The sequence below is a fragment of the Amia ocellicauda genome, chromosome 7 (genome assembly GCF_036373705.1).
Source record: "Amia ocellicauda isolate fAmiCal2 chromosome 7, fAmiCal2.hap1, whole genome shotgun sequence".
NCBI classification, from domain to species: domain Eukaryota; kingdom Metazoa; phylum Chordata; class Actinopteri; order Amiiformes; family Amiidae; genus Amia; species Amia ocellicauda.
The window spans coordinates 16,441,270-16,463,225 of record NC_089856.1 but is presented as its reverse complement, the minus strand read 5'-3'; the positions used below and the strand labels follow the sequence as shown (position 1 = coordinate 16,463,225).

The 21,956-nt window shown below is 41.9% G+C and overlaps 1 protein-coding gene across 1 annotated transcript in view; it reads right to left on the bottom strand.

Moving 5' to 3' along the window:
* ppfia3 (PTPRF interacting protein alpha 3) overlaps positions 1 to 21,956 on the bottom strand; it is a 65,128-nt gene that overhangs the window by 7,115 nt on the left and 36,057 nt on the right. The window contains exons 14-22 of the mRNA XM_066708755.1: positions 19,819 to 19,898; positions 19,521 to 19,683; positions 19,185 to 19,378; positions 16,070 to 16,301; positions 15,728 to 15,858; positions 15,424 to 15,575; positions 11,924 to 12,017; positions 6,069 to 6,150; positions 5,639 to 5,839 (exon numbers count right to left, since the gene is read on the bottom strand). Coding sequence (XP_066564852.1) covers positions 5,639 to 5,839; positions 6,069 to 6,150; positions 11,924 to 12,017; positions 15,424 to 15,575; positions 15,728 to 15,858; positions 16,070 to 16,301; positions 19,185 to 19,378; positions 19,521 to 19,683; positions 19,819 to 19,898 — 1,329 coding nt within the window. The remainder of the gene's footprint in view (positions 1 to 5,638; positions 5,840 to 6,068; positions 6,151 to 11,923; positions 12,018 to 15,423; positions 15,576 to 15,727; positions 15,859 to 16,069; positions 16,302 to 19,184; positions 19,379 to 19,520; positions 19,684 to 19,818; positions 19,899 to 21,956) is intronic.

The following is a 21,956-nucleotide window of genomic DNA, read 5'->3' as shown; positions in this document are numbered from 1 at the left end:
TTGTTTAATAAGGAAATGAATACATGCAAGATGGCCAGACACATAGACACATAAGGTAAGATAGGGCATGGTTGTAGTCCAATATGAGTATGACCTAACTACATCAAAAACAAATAAAAGATGGCCACTCCCATGGGCCATATTGGAAGTCCAAAGTCTGACACCAACACTACCAACAAGAGCAGAAAACTACAACCAAAAATGCCACACCCTTAGACACCAAACATAAGATCAGACATGTTTGTATTCCAGTAAGAGTGATGCTTTGGCAAAACCGTCAACTTACAAATACAAATATACAAATAAAATTAAATCTAAAAATAAATAATTTGATATCACATGCTTGACTGAACTATTTTTTATACTCATACAGTTCGCTGAGCACTGCGTGATGACATTAACACAGAGATTTCTTACTACATACAACCGCCTCACCTACATAAGTCCTGTATAAAACAGTTGTGTGATGAAAAAAGAGCTGGATAAAACTTAATAGTTTTACATATGAACATCACACATCACATTTTCAGGGCAGAAACACTGCGTATTTTTCATATTTCAAAATGAGCACATTTTTTTTTTTATAAACTTTACACAATCAACTGTGTAAACTGGTGAAGAAAGCGATATGCACACAATCATAAAACATAACTAACCAGTTATAAAAATAGCATTAAACTAAAATATAACATCTTATGCAACATAAGAGGCTACGTCTGTCTATTACAGCTTCACACATCAATGCAGAAAACATGCTTTTCAACACTCCAGTGCCTTTGCAACATGACTGTTTATGTTGCACTTAGCAACAACCTGTCACCAGCCCTACACCTAATACAAAATAATTACATACATGATCAAACAGGTGAATGATCAAGGCTTTAATCCAGAGACCTTGGTTTGTAACGTGATCAAGACTGAAATCCAAAGGAAAGTCAGAACCTTGCTGAGCCGCTCAGAGGACAGGCAGACAAGAGCTGTATCAGGTGCAATTCTTGAATTGTTTATATTTTATGACATCTGCTAATAAAATAAATATTGATAATAATATATGAATATATGATTTGTAGAAATTCCTGTGTTTCAGCAATCGGCACGATTATAATTATTTCGCAATGACTGATTTTATTACAAAGCCCAGATTGTCGGCTATATAATATTCAGTATATATAGTCCACTGGGCATCTAATGCACTTAAGCTCTCTCTTGCAATATCACAATTAAAAAGAACCACAAACAAAATATTCAACACTCATAGACTGCCAATTAGACAATGGACATATTTGTAGTCCACCATGAGACAGACACAACCACTGACAAACTTTAGAAAGAAAACTACAATCAAAATGGCCTCACCAGTAGACTTCCAAAGCCTTGGCGGCCACATTTGTAGCCTGATGCGTCAGTTCCATTTATATATGCAATTAAATTTATAATAATAAATTAAAAAGTTTCTATCAATATACAGCTGAACATTAAAAAAAAAAAATTAAACATACAAAATAAGAATATGAAACAGATTTGCAGCCTGAAGTCCAAACAGTCTGCACAAGTCATCAACACTACAAGAACTACAAACTAGGGATGAGACCGAATAGTCGAAAATTCTACTAAATGTGAATGATGGCCACTATCGACAACTGAATCTAACATTCAAAAGTAAAAAAGTGTTTATTCCTGTACAGTTGATTGGCTCTCTATGTAGCTGTAATGAAGTTTAATAGGATTGTGCGATCTTTTATTTCTTGTCTGTGATTGGCTAAACTAGAACGTACCTTGGCTAAGGAAATCTGCGCTAAAAGAACACAACAAAGTAAATGAAAACACTGTTAAGTGTATAATATGTACCAAAACGCCAAACTGTGAAACTAGCAGTAACAGAAAAGGAAATTCATGTTATTAAACTACATACACAGCCAGCGATTGCTATTTATCTTTTATTCACTGGAACTCGAAGGCACAGGTATGTTTCCGAACGTAGACCGGCAGTCTACATGTTGAGTTTGGTTCGGAAACATGGAAAAGTAAATATTTTAGTTAAGCAGATTGTATAAATTAGGTAGTCTAATACATGTTGTATTTCGCTGTTATGACCGGAAAACATTGCGACAAGGACACTATTGTTAAGGCATTTTCATTGCAGCACAAATTGCTAAACTATTATTGAATGAAAATTTAATTTAATAAAAATGTTAAAAGAAAAATATTTTTGTCGGTCAGTTAAAAGTTGTTATTGCAAAATAATCCTTCATAAACAAAAAGTCACAACAAATACGAGAGTCTGAGACAGGATGCATTGAGAGTAGGGTGACCCTTAAATTTCAACTTTGGAATTTTAAACCTCTCACCCTTTCAATCAAGTCTCCATGTCAAATGAAAGAAATGTGCAAAATTTTATTGAGATCAGTTGACATTTAGGGTGTGCTCAAGCATACAGAAATATTCAATTTTTTCACGAAAACTTGATTTTTAGGTAACAGACTATACATTAAAATATAGCCAGTAGCCACTACATGACTGCTCATTTTATAATGTCACAGATATCCTGCTCACAAAATTGCAAATTGTCTTAACCATTAGTTGTAAGTTAAACAACACATTAAATAAATCAGAGTTTTTAGCTAATAACTAACTATACTAGTGCGCTCGATGCTTGCAAACATGATACCAGTCATTCTGCGAATGGTAGGCTTGTAGATGGAGAAAGTCCATGAAGTACAGTCATCTTGTTACTGTCTGGAAAAAGCTTTCGATGCTCAGCAACAACTTGTAGAAGAAACTGTGTTTGTTCTTCACTTTTAGTCAGTAAACCACTGTACTCCTGTATCATGGCAACACCTCTCTCTGCAGTGTCATTTGTTACCCGCAGAGCGCGTACAATTTCCTCAGCCTTCAAATAGTCCGGGCTGGTTATCCATTTGTCTGGATCAGTTTGCAGAAATGAATCAGGGATTGACAACAAGTGAAAGAACTTCTTTGAAGTCATCGTCACGAAATCATGCAACTGCATTTCATGGATTTTGGTGATGTCAACTGTTATTCGCTTTGGTGGATCTTCGGATGCTGGCTTTTGAAGTGCTGAAACCATCAACTTTTTCACCTGAGCAGAAACATCTCTGTCAAAGAATGATAATGCAATTAGCTCTTCACTCAAGTACCACAGGTGGCCACAGAGCTTCTTTAGTGCACCTTTTGCTGCTTGTGTATCGAGCGAAACCAGTGTTTGCAGAAGCCTCAGATCATTAGCTGGAGCGATGGTTGGCAGCCGAGACAAGAACCATGATTTCAGGTAGACCTGAACACCGAATATGCAGATTTCTGCCAAGCCTTTTTGTTCACGGTTGGTCAGCTTGAAGTCAGAATGTCGAAACAAGAATATCTTGTAAGTGTATATCAGCTTGGCCATGAATCGGGCTCGATGCAGTGCACCAGGTTTGATTATATGAACACCACGTGGAGGCTCAGCACCCAGAAACAGAATGGCTAGCTCAAGTAGTTCTCTGTAGTCATCACGGGGCTGAGTAGTTTCCATTTGAGAAACTAAGAAAAATATAGCTTCTGATTTGATGTCGTGCACTGCGGCTGCTACTTGTGGGTCATCAGTTCCTGCCTTGTAGTCACTGATAATTATGTGAGGCCAAAATGACTTAAACCATTTGAAAAGTCGGATGTCTGGACCACTTGATGGACCCATAGCCCCTGCAAACACTTCTTCTAGCATTATTTCATGTACATGATGACGGCAAGCCAAATATAACAGGTGTGAATTCAGCTTGCCTTACAATAACACGCAGGCACCATTTTTTTGTCCAGTATTGCTCGACGTGGTGTCAAAACTAACTGCTTTTATCTGATCCTTGATTCCCCATGATTCAACAGCTTCAAGCATGGCACTTGCCATGGCTTCACCGGTGCCTGCACTCAGTTTGGGAATGCAGAGAAGCTGATCAACTCCAGACCCTGACACAAGGATTGGAAGACGGTCAACTTTTTCATCACCAGTTAAATCCATCATCAGCTTGCCATCAAAATGAAGGGTTAATGGCTTCTTTGGATCAAACCTTGCCTTCAGATCACTTGCGATGAGTAAACGTGCACACTGGATTGAAGAGCGGTTGATATTGAAGTCCTCAACTTTCTGCCCAGAAGCATGAACACTAGCAGAAAGTGTGTGCACGGCACTGCGGGAGCTCGTTTTGGCGCGGTCAAGTGAAACCATGACATCAGCAGTTAATATATTTTTTCTTCCTCTCTTTCTGGTTAATTTGTTTCCTACAATCGAACTTCCAGATTCTTTCTCTGTTGAAAATGGTTCAGAATCAGTATCATCATCACTTGATGACAGTGCAATGCTTTGGTTGAAAATATCTAGTTCTGCTTTCTGTTTTTCTTCCCACTTGCAGCGTTTATCCAGTTTTTGCCTCAGTTCTGCTTCTTTCTTCACCAGTTTTGTATCCACGCCTGCCATTGCACCTTTCCTACCTTTTTCACATTGTGCTAGCAGGAACGCTCTGTCTTCTTCAACCGTGATTAATACTAACGCATCCTGGTGAGCAATGTCAAATAAATCGGAGAATGTATCGGTTAAGCTTTCTTCGTTTGATATCTGTGTTTTAGTTCGACGTCCTTTGTTTTTCTTAAGCCTTTCCCACCTGGAAATTAACTGCTCCAACTGTTCAATAGCATGATGACGAGGTCTTATTGGTATCCTTGCCTTGTGCCAGAATGGTTCCACTTCATGTATTGTCTGAGATGCAGCCTCATGTTTGGTTTTAGCACTACTCATAAGTTTATGCAGATAAAGGTGCATTACATCACCAACTGATCGCAGCTTAGCTCCAACCAGACTGTCCTTCATATGACCCAGAAGATAAATAACATCTTTGCTATGAGTTACTAGAGCCATAATTAACACTAGCAGAAATTTAATCTACAATTCACTTTCATAATTAACGTAGTTTTTGTTTATGTTTATTACAAAATGGCAGGAAGTGACCTCATGATGACATCACTGAGGACAGCATACAAAATAAATAATAAATAAGTAAGCTGTGAGAGTGGCAGTGAACAAATACCAAAAATAAGCAATTGCAGTTGCAAACGAGATTTTCGAACAAATGAAAACGACTTGAGCACACCCTAAATATTACCCAAATGCAAAAATATTTCGTTGGGACGTTTCTTTTATAGTGTAGCAACAGTCTGGAGGGTGAGTGTCAACATTTTCAAAAGTTTAAATATTTTCCATATTTAAGGGTCACCCTAATTGAGAGTTGATAGGTATGATTATTGCTGCTGTTATTATGCCATTTCTGTACTTATTCTAATATGAAGGTATTTTTTACATAGACTAATGTTTATTTAACCAAAGTGTTGTGTTAGATAAGTATTTTAAAACAAAGTTCAGAACTTTTTGCAATTATAATGGTCACATTGCATTGTATGTCGCATTCTGAATGGGGGGTGGGCAACTATTCAAATAGTTGCCGACAACAACTATGGAATTATCGATAATCAAAATATTTGTCATGCACATCCCTACTACAAACAAGATGGCCTCCCCTAGACTCCCCTGAAGCCACCACGGCCATATTTGTAGTCCAGATGGCAAGATGTAGTGGAGAAAGCAGGGACTCACAGAGCGTGTGCTGGCAGGGGCAGAAGGGGAAGTGAGTGAGACCATTTCCTGTATTGCAAGCCTCAGTTTGAGCCGGTGCAGGGGGTTGCTGATGCCGATCTCTCTCTGGATCTCGGTGTCGGACAGGTTGGCCATTATGGCTCCGCTCTTGACATTGGCCCTGCAGGCGGCCACATACCAGGCTGGCATCCCCACCCACAGCTGAGGAGGGGGAGAGGGGCAGGGGATGGATAAAAAGATACATGGAGAGGAGAAGGGGTAAGAGGGGTGAGGGGAAGAGAGAGGTTAATGTTTACACACACTGACACAGAGTGACAGACACAAACACACATTGACACACATACACACAGACACAGACTGACATACAGACACACACACACACACACACACATACAGACACAAATGTACATACATACACACAGTGTCCTACCTCTAACCAGGACACCACAGTAGGGCCATCCCAGGAAGCGAATGGTAACCCCTGGCGACAGGCTTCCTCCAATAGCTCATGCCTGGGGGCAGGACAAACACAGCCAAGTCAGACAATCAGCTTGCATCACCCCTGCCATGTGACCGGATCTTCAGCAACGACTAATATTATCAATAGGCAATTGTGTGTCAAGAAAGAGAGGGACAGAGAGAGAGGGGGTGGAGGGACACAGAGGGAAGAGGGGGGGCTCTTCTATTGATCTGTGTGTTCAGATAGACAGGGATAGAAAGAAAGATGAAGGGATGAATGGATAGAGAGAGGGAGGGATGGAGGGAGACAAAGGGAGGAGTGAGGGACTATCTTACAGATGTGTGAGTGTAGGGAGTAAGGATGTTAACTGTTAACCATCAAATAACAAATTGATGGGTCACTCCTATCAGTTAAAAAGTTAAATTTGAAATAAACAACACTGGAGATTTGTATTTATGGGTTTCATTACTCAAGTTGTGAGAAGTTTCTGAATTGTAAGTGTGCGTAAGCTATCGTTTCCTCACTCAGACTTGGGTGCTCCAAAAATAGGTTAGTTGAGTTCCAGCTAAAGTAAAAAATAAAAAAAATAAAAAACACTACATACAAGCATTTAAAGAATATATAAATTTCTAGTATGCACAATACATACACTCACCTAAAGGATTATTAGGAACACCATACTAATACTGTGTTTGACCCCCTTTCGCCTTCAGAACTGCCTTAATTCTTCGTGGCATTGATTCAACAAGGTCCTGAAAGCATTCTTTAGAAATGTTGGCCCATATTGATAGGATAGCATCTTGCAGTTGATGGAGATTTGTGGGATGCACATCCAGGGCACGAAGCTCCCGTTCCACCACATCCCAAAGATGCTCTATTGGGTTGAGATCTGGTGACTGTGGGGGCCAGTTTAGTACAGTGAACTCATTGTCATGTTCAAGAAACCAATTTGAAATGATTTGACCTTTGTGACATGGTGCATTATCCTGCTGGAAGTAGCCATCAGAGGATGGGTACATGGTGGTCATAAAGGGATGGACATGGTCAGAAACAATGCTCAGGTAGGCCGGGGCATTTAAACGATGCCCAATTGGCACTAAGGGGCCTAAAGTGTGCCAAGAAAACATCCCCCACACCATTACACCACCACCACCAGCCTGCACAGTGGTAACAAGGCATGATGGATCCATGTTCTCATTCTGTTTACGCCAAATTCTGACTCTACCATCTGAATGTCTCAACAGAAATCGAGACTCATCAGACCAGGCAACATTTTTCCAGTCTTCAACTGTCCAATTTTGGTGAGCTTGTGCAAATTGTAGCCTCTTTTTCCTATTTGTAGTGGAGATGAGTGGTACCCGGTGGGGTCTTCTGCTGTTGTAGCCCATCCGCCTCAAGGTTGTACGTGTTGTGGCTTCACAAATGCTTTGCTGCATACCTCGGTTGTAACGAGTGGTTATTTCAGTCAAAGTTGCTCTTCTATCAGCTTGAATCAGTTGGCCCATTCTCCTCTGACCTCTAGCATCAACAAGGCATTTTCGCCCACAGGACTGCCGCATACTGGATGTTTTTCCCTTTTCACACCATTCTTTGTAAACCCTAGAAATGGTTGTGCGTGAAAATCCCAGTAACTGAGCAGATTGTGAAATACTCAGACCGGCCCGTCTGGCACCAACAACCATGCCACGCTCAAAATTGCTTAAATCACCTTTCTTTCCCATTCAGACATTCAGTTTGGAGTTCAGGAGATTGTCTTGACCAGGACCACACCCCTAAATGCATTGAAGCAACTGCCATGTGATTGGTTGGTTAGATAATTGCATTAATGAGAAATTGAACAGGTGTTCCTAATAATCCTTTAGGTGAGTGTATATATATATATATATATACACATACATATACATATATATATATACACACATATATATACACATATACATATATATACACACACACACACACACACACACACACCGGTCTGCCTGGTCATTATGACCGCTGACAGGTGAAGTGAATAACACTGATAATCTCGTTATCATGGCACCTGTCAGTGGGTGGGATATATTAGGCAGCAAGTGAACATTTTGTCCTCAAAGTTGATGTGTTAGAAGCAGGAAAAATGGGCAAGCATAAGGATCTGAGCGACTTTGACAAGGGCCAAATTGTGACGGCTAGACGACTGGGTCAGAGCATCTCCAAAACTGCAGCTCTTGTGGGGTGTTCCCGGCCTGCAGTGGTCAGTACCTAAAAAGCAGTGAACCGGCGTCAGGGTCATGGGCGGCCAAGGCTCACCGATGCACGTGGGGAGCGAAGGCTGGCCCATGTGGTCCAATCCAACAGACGAGCTACTGTAGCTCAAATTGCTGAAAAAGTTAATGCTGGTTCTGATAGAAAGGTGTCAGAACACACAGTACATCGCAGTTTGTTGCGTATGGGGCTGCGTAGCTACAGACCAGTCAGGGTGCCCATGCCCTCTGTCCACTGCTGAAAGCGCCTACAATGGGCACGTGAGCATCAGAACTGGACCACGGAGCAATGGAAGAAGGTGGCCTGGTCTGATGAATCACAAGTTCAAGGTGTTGACTTGGCCTCCAAATTCCCCAGATCTCAATACGATCGAGCATCTGTGGGAAGTGCTGGACAAACAAGTCCGATCCATGGAGGCCCCACCTCTCTACTTACAGGACTTAAAGGATCTGCTGCTAACGTCTTGGTGCCAGATACCACAGCACACCTTCAGAGGTCTAGTGGAGTCAAAAGGGGGACCTACACAAATATTAGGCAGGTGGTCATAATGTTATGGCTGATCGGTGTATATATCACACACAAATATGTATTTTTAATAACTTAAAAATAAAGGTTATGAAATTGCGGCAAAGTGTTAACAAAATGGTGTCTTTGGCTAATGGAAAGTACACAACCCAATCTCTCTGTTTCTTTGTTGTCAGACATTTCTTTAAGGAGAACACATTTTTTAAATTGTTTATTGTCTTTGGGGTATGTCTCAAGCCTAAAAATACATAATTTAAAAGTGTCCAATTCAATCCTGTTGCTTTACTTTTTACCAACCCATTGCAGCTTTTACGTTACAGACATAAATTCAAGATATGCGAACTGTGCCATCTGCCCCACTGAGGCTAAGATGGCAGCTGCAGGTATTGATGGTGCTACTGGTAAACACATGAAAGCAAGTTGACAGAATAGGTCTGAACTCTTAATCTAACAATTTTTACCATTGTATGTTGCAAATACATCTGCAATCATACACAAACTCAAAACCATAATTACTGTGGAAATGTGTGTGTGTGTGTCTGTTTTATTATATTTCCATGTCTAATTTTTATATGTGTGTAGTGTGTGCATGTTTTCTTTGGTCTGGTCCCAATCCTCAATGGTGACACATGTGCTGTGGATCTTCGTTAATTAAATTAAATTATTGAGTTGATCTAACTTAGATTTGGACAATACAGAGATGAGATGAAGTGAGAATTTCAAATCTTAAAAAATACACTAAATAATCATTATTATATCATGTAATAGACCAAGAGCCCCTATACAAGCAAGCACACAGAAAAACGTAATTTTTTTGCCTCCAATTGCAGAATGGGAAAGTACGTTAACTACGTACGTTAATTAACTACGTTAATTTAAAGGGACGGTCACAATTTATATTAATACAGTGAGGGAAAAAAGTATTTGATCCCCTGCTGATTTTGTACGTTTGCCCACTGACAAAGAAATGATCAGTCTATAATTTTAATGGTAGGTGTATTTTAACAGTGAGAGACAGAATAACAACAAAAAAATCAAGAAAAATGCATTTCAAAAAAGTTATACATTGATTTGCATGTTAATGAGTGAAATAAGTATTTGACCCCTTCGACTTAGTACTTGGTGCCAAAACCCTTGTTGGTAATCACAGAGGTCAGACATTTCTTGTAGTTGGCCACCAGGTTTGCACACATCTCAAGAGGGATTTTGTCCCACTCCTCTTTACAGATCCTTTCCAAGTCATTAAGGTTTCGAGGCTGACGTTTGGCAACTCGAACCTTCAGCTCCCTCCACAGATTTTCTATGGGATTAAGGTCTGGAGACTGGCTAGGTCACTCCAGGACCTTAATTTGCTTCTTCTTGAGCCACTCCTTTGTTGCCTCGGCTGTGTGTTTTGGGTCATTGTCATGCTGGAATACCCATCCACGACCCATTTTCAATGCCCTGGTTGAGGGAAGGAGGTTCTCACCCAAGATTTGATGGTACATGGCCCCGTCCATCGTCCCTTTGATGCGGTGCAGTTGTCCTGTCCCCTTAGCAGAAAAACACCCCCAAAGCATAATGTTTCCACCTCCATGTTTGACGGTGGGGATGGTGTTCTTGGGGTCATTCCTCCTCCTCCAAACACGGCGAGTTGAGTTGATGCCAAAGAGCTCGATTTTGGTCTCATCTGAGACCACTTTCACCCAGTTCTCCTCTGATTCATTCAGATGTTCATTGGCAAACTTCAGACAGGCCTGTACATGTGCTTTCTTGAGCAGGGGGACCTTGCGGGCGCTGCAGGATTTCAGTCAGTCACGGCATAGTGTGTTACCAATTGTTTTCTTGGTGACTATGGTCCCAGCTGCCTTGAGATCATTAACAAGATCCTCCCATGTAGTTCTGGGCTGATTCCTCACTGTTCTCATGATCATTGAAACTCCATGAGGTGAGATCTTGCATGGAGCCCCAGACCGAGGGAGACTGACAGTTATTTTGTGTTTCTTCCATTTGCGAATAATCGCACCAACTGTTGTCACCTTTTCACCAAGCTGCTTGGTGATGGTCTTGTAGCCCATTCCAGCCTTGTGTAGGTCTACAATCTTGTCCCTGACATCCTTGGACAGCTCTTTGGTCTTGGCCATGGTGGAGAGTTTGGAATCTGATTGATTGATTGCTTCTGTGGACAGGTGTCTTTTATACAGGTAACGAGCCGAGATTAGGAGCACTCCCTTTAAGAGAGTGCTCCTAATCTCAGCTCGTTACCTGTATAAAAGACACCTGGGAGCTAGAAATCTTGCTGATTGATAGGGGATCAAATACTTATTTCCCTCATTAACATGCAAATCAATTTATAATTTTTTTGAAATGCATTTTTCTGGATTTTGTTGTTGTTATTCTGTCTCTCACTGTTAAAATACACCTACCATTAAAATTATAGACTGATAATTTCTTTGTCAGTGGGAAAACGTACAAAATCAGCAGGGGATCAAACACTTTTTTCCCTCACTGTATGCCTTTTACACTGTATTATTAACATTATAATTATTTCTCGACTTATATCTTGGTTATATTATTAAATCAGAAAATATATTGTGTTGTCAAAAAGGATACGTGTTAATTTAGGAACCTCAAATTCCTACTGCACTGCAGTCACGGAAGATCTGTCCGAGGTGCCACCCAGAGCCTTAGAGCATTTTCAAACTTGTTTTATTTAAGATCAAGCTAATGGATTTATAAATTTGAGTCATTTCCTCCATTAAATTTACAAACAATTCTGTTTCGCCTGACTTCTGCAATGCAGCATGACGAACCAGCCCCCTACCGACTACAGGAAGTACAGGAAGACTTTTTTTCCCCAAATGGGCATATTTCTAGACGGTTTCTTGTATTTTGATGTTTAAGTTGGCATTTTATAGTCGATTAGTCTGTTAACCGCCGACTAATGAGCTTTGATTACAGTTTTTTTAATAAAGGCAAAATTTTCAACCCTAATAGGGAGGGAGAGAAAGAGGTGGGGAGGAATGAAGAGATGCCAAGGGATGGAGGGATGAAGAGGAAGGAGTGCGTCTCACTTCTTCTTGCTGCGTCGGTCCTTCTCCACCGGCCCGGTCAGCTTGGTCAGTCCCAGGGGGTCAGCACTGCCCAGTTCATCTGAGGGAGTAGACGCTGAGAGAGAGAGAGAGAGGGTTGGGGGGGGTTAAAAAGTCTACAATAAAATCTCCATAAAGGTACAAGAACTACAGATATGGAGGACACTACCATAGGCTTTCCTTTTCACATTCCTGTTACTATTACAAACACACAAAACACCTAATCCACTGAGTGAGTATTATTGAAGCCAAAGAATAGCTTGAGGTTTACAACAGGAACCCACAACTGGTCCAGGAAACAGAATTTTGACCTGAATTCTAAATGCTATTTGATCTGACATTGTTGATAATACAGTTTACAAAAAAAAAAAGAGATATCAAAGATATGTTATATAATCCATGACACACTAAAGGAAATGGAACAAATACAATAAAATCTATTTGTGCCCATGTAGAAAATCTTACCAATAATGAAGACAAAGGTACAAGCAACTCGACAAACAATACCCAGACATTTGTGCAGTCATCCAACACCAGATCACAGAAACAAGATGAAGCAAGAGGGGAAAGAGAGAGAGGGAGAGGGAGGGGGTACTGGAGGGAATCCTCCAGAAGCCAAAACTGATTGTGAATCTGTCAACACCCAGATATCACTTATAAGTAGAGGTTTATCTCATGTTCCTAATGCAAGAACTTGTCATTAAGATTGAACTGTTTAAATTGAATCATTATACAAGTCTGAAGTATGTCTTGAGGTATACAGGGTTGAGAAGTATAGGGGGAGTTAAGAAGGCACAAGCAGAGATCAGGAAGATTAGAAAAAAACCTTAATTGCAGAATCACTTCTGGAGAGAGGAGTGAGAGAGGGCAGTCCAACTCCATTTCTGAAATACCTGGAAGTCAGCAAACACTAAATATTGTCTCCCACAAAAGAACATCCTTAACCGTGACTTCCACATGAGGAGAGTGGTGAAGCAGGGTCTAAGTTCAAATGAGTCTCAAAATACCCTACTCTGTATTTAGGCCTTTCCAGCTGCAGGTCAAACAAGTCACCCCACAGTTGTTGTCATGAAACTAATGGTGTATTTGACTAAGCTCAGGGTTTCTCAAATGTAAATTGAATAAATCATTTTTTATGGAAAATGTTTCTATTTGCAACTTTGTGCAGAATGGAAGATCTGGATGTTGAGAAACTTTATAAATAAAAAATATTAAATATAACTCAATCTCTATTGATGATACAAACATTATTATTTAATAATAGATAAAGGAGGACCAATCATAATTCAGGATTGGATTAGATATAAAAAAAAAATTAAAAGCCTATTCACATTCCAAATTGTATCTGAAATGGGACACTGAGCCTCCTTTGAAGTTTAAAAAAGAAATTGCAGTGGTTTTGATAATTGGTAGGGCTCGCAGTGTTATTAAAGATCATGCATTAGAATACCTCCTTCTGGATAATCTGATCAGAATGGTGATAATTGAGAGATCCCTCAAACTGCCCCATAGTTGAACAAATCCCTGCCTAAACAGTTCCCCATATCACCACCAGAGGTCACCCCTGCCATTTCCCAGTCTCTACTCATCCTCATTATTGCATTATCAGTCCCTGTCTTCAGTTCTCACCACACCTGCTCCTCATTCCCCACTCATTTGCCCCTTTATTATAGCCCTTTGTACCTTTTAGTGCTAAATTTCTGAGCCTGTTATTACTTGTTAGTCTCTTTGTGTATCAGACATCTGCCTTTTCCTGTTTTGACCTACGCAACTGGGTCAGAGCATCTCCAAAACTGCAGCTCTTGTGGGGTGTTCCCAGTCTGCAGTGGTCAGTACCTATCAAAAGTACTGGCCCATGTGGTCCGATCCAACAGATGAGCTACTGTAGCTCAAATTGCTGAAAAAGTTAATGCTGGTTCTGATAGAAAGGTGTCAGAACACACAGTGCATTGCAGTTTGTTGCGTATGGGGTTGTGTAGCTGCAGACCAGTCAGGGTGCCCATGCTGACCTCTGTCCACTGCCGAAAGCTCCTACAATGGGCACGTGAGCATCAGAACTGGACCACGGAGCAATGGAAGAAGGTGGCCTAGTCTGATGAATCACGAGTTCAAGGTGTTGACTTGGCCTCCAAATTCCCCAGATCTCAATCCAATTGAGCATCTGTGGGATGTCCGATCCATGGAGGCCCCACCTCGCAACTTACAGGACTTAAAGGATCTGCTGCTAACGTCTTGGTGCCAGATACTACAGCACACCTTCAGAGGTCTAGTGGAGTCCATGCCTCGACGGGTCAGGGCTGTTTTGACGGCAAAAGGGGGGCCTATACAATATTAGGCAGGTGGTCATAATGTTATGGCTGATCGGTGTATACACCTTCTAAAATGTGCTGGCAGAACTAAAATGAGCTATTATACATATAGATGAAACATCATCTGTAGCCAGACCTTCTCACACATACACTCTGGCTCCATTTTGAATGTACAATGTGGACTGAAAGAGTATTGTTGGGACTGAGAAGATAAATGGTTTAGATGGATAAGTTAGGTCTTTATGAAGAGACTGGTCACTGCTTTGGTAATTGTAATAATCATTTGAATTATCTTTTAGGATGAATTGTGGATGTTTTGTTTTTTCTACTCTTAATGAAATGATAGATGTGATTCAGGTAATAATGATGGAAGAGATGTGACAGTTATGAATTGTATCATTGTTGAGTATATACGTGTTGTGTGTTTGCAATGGTAACTGGGAAGTGAGTTCAATCCCCTGTGTGAGAGGTGGGTTGAACACACTGAGAACAGTCTGTTGGGACCGGAATATGTCTGCCTGCCTCTTGTATTTAGCATGTCCCTGCCTCTTGTGTTCAAAATGTCCAACAGTACTTGTAATTTAATAATTTTGTCTCCTGTAAGATAGCATTTATACACCTAGGATGTAAGACCTCATATATTGTTTACTGTACATCTCATATACACTTGTGTAAATTGCAATTTGTAGAATGTATTATGCCTTGAACTGCACTGTATTATTGCACGTTGTATTGCTCTTATATTTTGTAATTCACCATGGACAAGGGTGTCTGCTAAGAAATAAATAATAATAATGACCCTGCCTCTTGTGTTTAATATGTCTCTGCCTATTGTGTTTAGCATATCCCTGCCTATTGTGTTGAACATGACTTTTTCAATTAGAATTAGAATAAAATTAATTTTGAGAGCTTTGTTTGTTTGTTGGTTTACCATGAATAACTCTCTACACACAGAGCAAAAAACCTTTAACAAAGAGGGCATTACAGGAATTACACTGGTGGCAGCCATCTTACTTGTAGTTCTTTCAGCCTACAACTGCACCCGCCCTTGTCCCCTCCCCCTCCCTGCTCAAAGTGGCAAAAAGAAACTACAAACATGGTCAAACACATCATAGGCTTACACTGGTGGCAGCCATCTTGCCTATAGTTCTATTTTCTCTCTCACAAGCTTACCCAGGGAAGCAGACTCTCGACCGGGCTGGCCCAATCGACCCTTCTCCTTCTTGCCAAACAAGCGACCAATAGAAGACTTGATGCTCTTCTTCTTACTTGACTTGTGCAGAGAGTCCTGACTGCTGTTAGAGCTACTGCCATCAGCAGAAAGACTGAGAGAGAAGGGGAGGGAGGGATAGTTAATACAGACAGACTAATTGACTGAGCAAATGGACACTACAGTACATGAACGATCACTCACACAGTCACACAGAGACACAGACATACACACTGAAACCTCATTGGCCATCCACCAGTCGCTTACCTGCGGAAGTCCCGGACATCCTCTAGCCCTGCCCCCGGGTGTGTATGTGTCATCCTGTCCAATCTCAGTGCTCGAGGGGTGGGGGGAGGAGTCGAGTCCAGGAGAGCCAGGGAGCGATCATCCTCCTTACTCTGTAGAGAGAGAGGGAGAGAGATGTAGAATTTATGAAAAAATTCCCTGACAAAGACATAATATGAACTTTTACTCACATACTCACCATCTCTCCCCTTCTCTATTACCCACAACATCTCTCTCATTCTCTCCCTCTCTCCCACTCCATCTCCCCACTCCCCCCTTCACCTTCTCCCTCTGCCCACTCCCCACTCCTTCTCCCTCTCTTACCTGTCTGTCATTCTCTCGGGCAGGGGAGTGCGTGAGGCGGGGAGTGGAGTGGCCAGAGCTGGGGGGGGAGGGGCTTGCCAGCGTGGAGGAGGTGAGAGATGGAGGAATGAGGCCACGTGCCCCCCCCAGGGAGGAGGGTGGGGGAGGGGGGCCCTCCAGTGCCACGCTGCTCACCCGGCTCTCGATCTCCTCCGCCCGCAGCTCTGTGCTCTCCTTCTCCTCCTGGATCAACCTGAGATAGAGAGAAAGAGGGAGGGATTAATATAGACATTATAATATAGATCACCATGCGTTCAACAGCATGGTTCAATGAGGAATTAGTACATTACCCATTTCAAATGTCTGTATCTTCGATTCTACAAATCTAAAAGTGCTCTTATACAATTCACCTGAAAGCTAAGAACATTTAGTAGGAATCACAATACATAATATCCTCATATGCATTATTTATCAATATTGAGATTTACAATCAACACATACACACATGCATTCAGAATATATATACAATATAGTACATCCAATGTGTCCGTGTCATCAGTGCTGCAGTTTCGATATAGTTAAGTCCATAAATATTTGGACAAGGACACAATTTTCATCATTTTGTCTCTATACACCACCACAGGAATTTGAAAGGAAACGAATATGTTCTTTAAGTGTAGACTGTCATCTTTAATTTGAGGGTATTTCCAAATTGGGTGAACAGTGTAGGAATTACACCTATTTTTATATGTGGTCCCTTCAATTTTAGGGGCTCAAAAGTAATTGAACAAACTAACATAATCATTAATTAAATTGTGAATTTCAATACTTGGTGATGACTCAATAAGTCAATGACTGCCTGAAGTCTGGAACCCATAGACATCACCAGATGCTGGGTTTCGTCCGGTGATGCTCTGCCAGGCCTGTACTGCAGCTGTCTTTAGTTCCTGCTTGTTCTTGGGGCGTTTTGCCTTCAGTTTTGTCTTCAGCAAGTGAAATGCATGCTCAATTGGATTCAGGTCAGGTGATTGACTTGGTCATTGCAAAACATTCCACTTCTTTGCCTTAAAAAAAGTCTTGGGTTGCTTTTGCAGTATACTTTGGGTCATTGTCCATCTGCGCTGTGAAGCGCCGTCCAATGAGTTTTGAAGAATTTGGCTGAATCTGAGCCCTAAACACTTCAGAATTCATCCTGCTGTCAGCAGTCACATCATCAATAAATACATGGGAACCAGTTCCCTTGGCAGCCATACATGCCCATGCCATAACATGCTTCACAGATGAGATGGTATGCTTCAGATCATGAACAGTTCCTTCCCCTCTCCATACACTTCTCTTCCCATCATTCTGGTACAAGTTGATCTTTGTCTCATCTGTCCATAGGATGTTGTTCCAGAAGTGTACAGGGTTCTTTAGATGTTTTTTGGCAAACTCTAATCTGGTCTTCCTGTTTCCTGTTTACATCTTGTGGTACACCCTCTGTATTTACTCTGGTGAAGTCTTCTCTTGACTGTTGACTTTGACACAGATACGCCTACCTCCTGGAGGGTGGTCTTGATCTGGCCAACTGTTGTGAAGGGGTTTTTCTTCACCAGGGAAATAATTCTTCTGTCATCCACCACAGTTGTCTTCCGTGGTCTTCTGGGCCTTTTGGTGTTCCTGAGCTCACCAGCGCATTCATTTTTTTAAGAATGTACCAAATAGTTGATTTGGCCACACCTAATGTTTTTTTACAATCTCTCTGATTGGTTTGTTTTGATTTTTAAGGCAAAACGCCCCAAGAACAAGCAGGAACTAAAGACAGCTGCAGTATAGGCCTGACAGAGCATCACCAGGGAAGAAACCCAGCATCTGGTGATGTCTATAGGTTCCAGACTTCAGGCAGTCATTGACTGCAACAGATTTGCCACCAAGTATTGAATTCATGATTATGTTAGTTTGTCCAATTACTTTTGAGCCCCTAAAATTGTGGGGACCACATATACAAATGGGCGTAATTCCTACACCGTTCACCCAATTTGGATGTAACTACCCTCAAATTAAAGATGAAAGTCTACACTTATAAAACATATTGATTGTTTCCTTTCAAATCCATTGTGGTGGCATGCAGAGCCAAAATTATGGAAATTGTGTCCTTGTCCAAACATTTATGGACCTAAATGTACATCCAATGGTTTATGGTTTATCTCTGGTCTGCTTCTCAGAATTTCCTTGCACGATTTTCTCTGCACTCTACTTCGTTTGTTGTGGTCCACATTTATTAAGTCTGATCTTAGCATTTCTGCTTTGATTAAAGGCATATAATTTTAATGCATAATTCAGATCACAATTTCACAATGCATTTTATACCTGATAATTGCATAGTGCTGTACACTATAATAAAGTTCAGACTTCAATCAAGTACTTAATTTCATACTTAGCAGTAAAATAAATCAATCAATCAATTTTACCTGCTATTTTTATTGACCAGAGTAGTTTGAATTGAACTCATTTTTAACATATACTTTTTTCTGTGAAGTTGCGAGCTAGCGAAATTAGACATATGGCTAGATAGATATGACAAAGAGTGAAATAAAAATAATTTAGAGAAAATACTGTTTGTTTTGTGCAGTGGTCTGAGCTATTTTTGGTAGCCTGAATTTTGCCCCTAAGCAGAGTTTACTTTGAAACAGTACATTATTCTGTACTATGTCCAAAGTTGTTTTATTGAGTTGTTCCTTGATTTAGACACTATACAATATTTTTGTACTGATTTCTGTCTATTTTCGTACTTCTGGTACCGTAAACGAAAGGGCCTACAGTTACTGATTTATAATTTTAGGTTTTTGTAGCAACAAATAGATGAATGATTAATCTTATTTATAGGAGTCATATATGCCTGTACATGTGCACACAGACTATATTGTCTTTGTATTATATTTTCATAACTTTCTCCGGATTAATGCATAATCGGTTGAGTGCAAAATCATAATTATCTGGAGTCAACTGTAGTTTAGGACTGTAGGCTACCTCAATAAGCTGGTCTAACTTTTCAAGGCCTAGACCTCAAGTGTGAATGGAGTCTTACTCTCTGACTGACTGACTGACTGATACACAGACTGAAACTGATGAAAATCTCTCTCTCTTTCTCTCTCACTTGATCTCCTTGTTGATGGCCTCCAGTTGCTCCTGCAGCATGATGGCCAGAGTTTGGACATCCGTCTGTCCGCTGGGGGACAGCAGCTCCGAGCTGAACAGCGTCTCCCTGTCCTCCTCCTCATCTGAGCACCCGCCCTCAACCCCACCCTCAAACCCGGGGCCCAGCACCGAGCCACTGTCCCACTCTGAGTACTGAGAGGCAGAGAGAGTGAGAAATTATTATATACAACACACACAGAGACTGGACACTACAGTACATACATGGTCAGTATGTTAGTCAGTCAGTCAGTCAGTCAGCCAGTCAGTTAGTCAGTCAGTCAGAAGGTGTTCTTACCTTGCTTGGCTCCTCTCTGGCAGGACCCCAGCGACCCCGAGGTGCCCTCCTCACTACACTGCCGGAGGCGTTGCCGTAGTGATCGAGGTGAGTGGAGGAGCCAGCGGGGAGGGATCCACCCCCCTGGGAGTATCTTAGCTCTAGAGCACTGCCTGGGAGAGACCTGAAATAGAGCGGGAGAGGGGGAAAGCAGGAGACAGAAGAAGTGGAGTCAGGTATGTTTTAATTGTTTAACTGTCAGAGGTTTAATGTGGGAGTGGGGCCATATATGTGTATTTGCATCAGTGAGTGGGGTTACCTGGAGTAGGAGGAGCCTGGCCTCCCTCTGAGCTGATCAAGCTCCAGCTGGACTCTCTCTAACTCTGTTATCAACTGGTCCTGAGAGAGAGATAGAGAGAGGGAGAGAGAGAGGGCAGGGGAGAGAGAGAGTTATTACAGTACATTAACACCAACTGACTGAATGGTATATTCAAATTAATTGAGAGGGAGAGAGACAGAGAGAGAAAAGGAGAGAGAGAGAGACTTTTAAAAGTCCTTTATTACAAAAAAAATACAATATTACACTGATAAATCCTTAAAATTACAACCCACACTTTTTGTTCTTTGTTTTCCTTTGTATTCCCCCCTCCCCTTTACCCACTGCATGCCTCCCACTCCTTACCATCCTCACACATGCATTACCAGCTGCCCTCCCATCACTGAACACACCCCTTCACTAACACACCAGCGCTGCTGGAAACTCGGCAAGTCATGGACAAGGGAATAGAAGGCAAAGTCCACTCTCACTCTGGCAATGATCAAAAACCTCGTCATCATCAGTGCATCACACACACCCACTCCCCCCTGCAACCGATTCCTTCTGCTCTGCCAGATTGCCAGCTTTGCTTGTCCCAGGACAAAGTTAACAAGCCCTATTTCAAACCTTTTGTTGCAGTTATAGGGTACATTCCAAATAAACAGATCTGTACTGAACACAACATTAAAAGATGAGAAAAAAATCACTCAAAAAAACCCAGAGCGATTCCAGTCTAGTACAGTCAATGAACAGATGTGTGAGAGTCTCCTCCACCCCACAGAAAGCACAGTCCTGACTAGCAGTGGGGTCGACCCTGTGCACATAGCGTCCCGTGACCACAATGCCGTGAAAGACCCGCCACTGCAGGTCCCCTGAGCGCTTGGGGAGGGGGGGGCTTGTACAGTGTTCTCCAGGCAGGCTGTGTGTCCTCCGCACAGTGGAGATGCTCGCTCCAGTGTGAGGGGGGAAACTGACTGGAGGGCGGCCGCGTGGCGCACCTTCACACACAGGAGGTACAAGGTGGTGTCTCCACACCAAGCTTGGGAAAAAGAGCAGCTGCTGGACAGCCCTCAAATCGAAAAGCAGCCACCTGACTGCTCACATCCATCAAGCCCTGACGCCCCTCTTCCAGGGGCAAGTACAGGAGCGCAGGCTGCAGCCAGTGATGACCGTCCCCAAAAAAATTCAGCAGCTCAGTTTGAATCTCGTTAAGCAGCCCAAGCGGGGGGTGCTAGCAGGTCAACTTGTACCAAAGCATAGAAGCCACCAGATTGTTTATAACGAGAACCCTACCCCTGTATGACAGCTGTGGTAAAAGCCATCGCCAGCTCTGAAGCCTCTTCCTCACTGTATCAATCAACTCCTCCCAGTCCTTTTGTTCATACTGCTGCCCCCCCAGAAACAACCCCAACACTTTGATCCCCATCCTGTCCCAGTGCAGTGGCTGTGGGAGCACTGGGGGGCCTACTCCACCCCACTGCCCCAAAAGACAGGTGACACACTTTCCCCAATTCACTTGTGCAGATGAAGCCTTTTGGAACTTGTCCAAGCTGTCCTTCAAGACTGATAAGTCAGTCTGATTTGTGATAAGAACAGTGACATCATCGGCGTAGGCTGACAGTGTGAGAGGCGTGGCAGTGTGCGCAGAGGGCAGGGCCAGACCAGCCAGCTTTTTCCACAGCAAACAGAGCAATGGTTCGATAGCCAAGGAATATAACATTCCAGACAGTGGGCATCCCTGCTGAATTCCTCTATCCACTGGAAATGGTATACTCAGGCTGTTATTGATCTTCAATAAACTAAAAACATATTTGTACAATAGTGCAGTCAAGGAAATGAAAGACAGTGCAAACCCAAAAGACTGCATCGTTTTAAAGAGATATTGATGATCCACCCTGTCAAATGCTTTTTCTTGATCAATAGAGACTATCCCCAGGTCCAGGTTGAAAAACTGACTAACTGTAAAAATGTCTCTAATTAAAAAAATGTTATAAAATATCATCCTGCCAGAGATGCAATAGGACTGATCAGAGTGTACAACTGTATCATTGCATGTCTTCAGCCTATTGGCCAGTGCTTTATAAATGATTTTATAGTCCAGGCATAAAAGGGCTACTGGCCGCCAGTTCTTCAGATCCTGT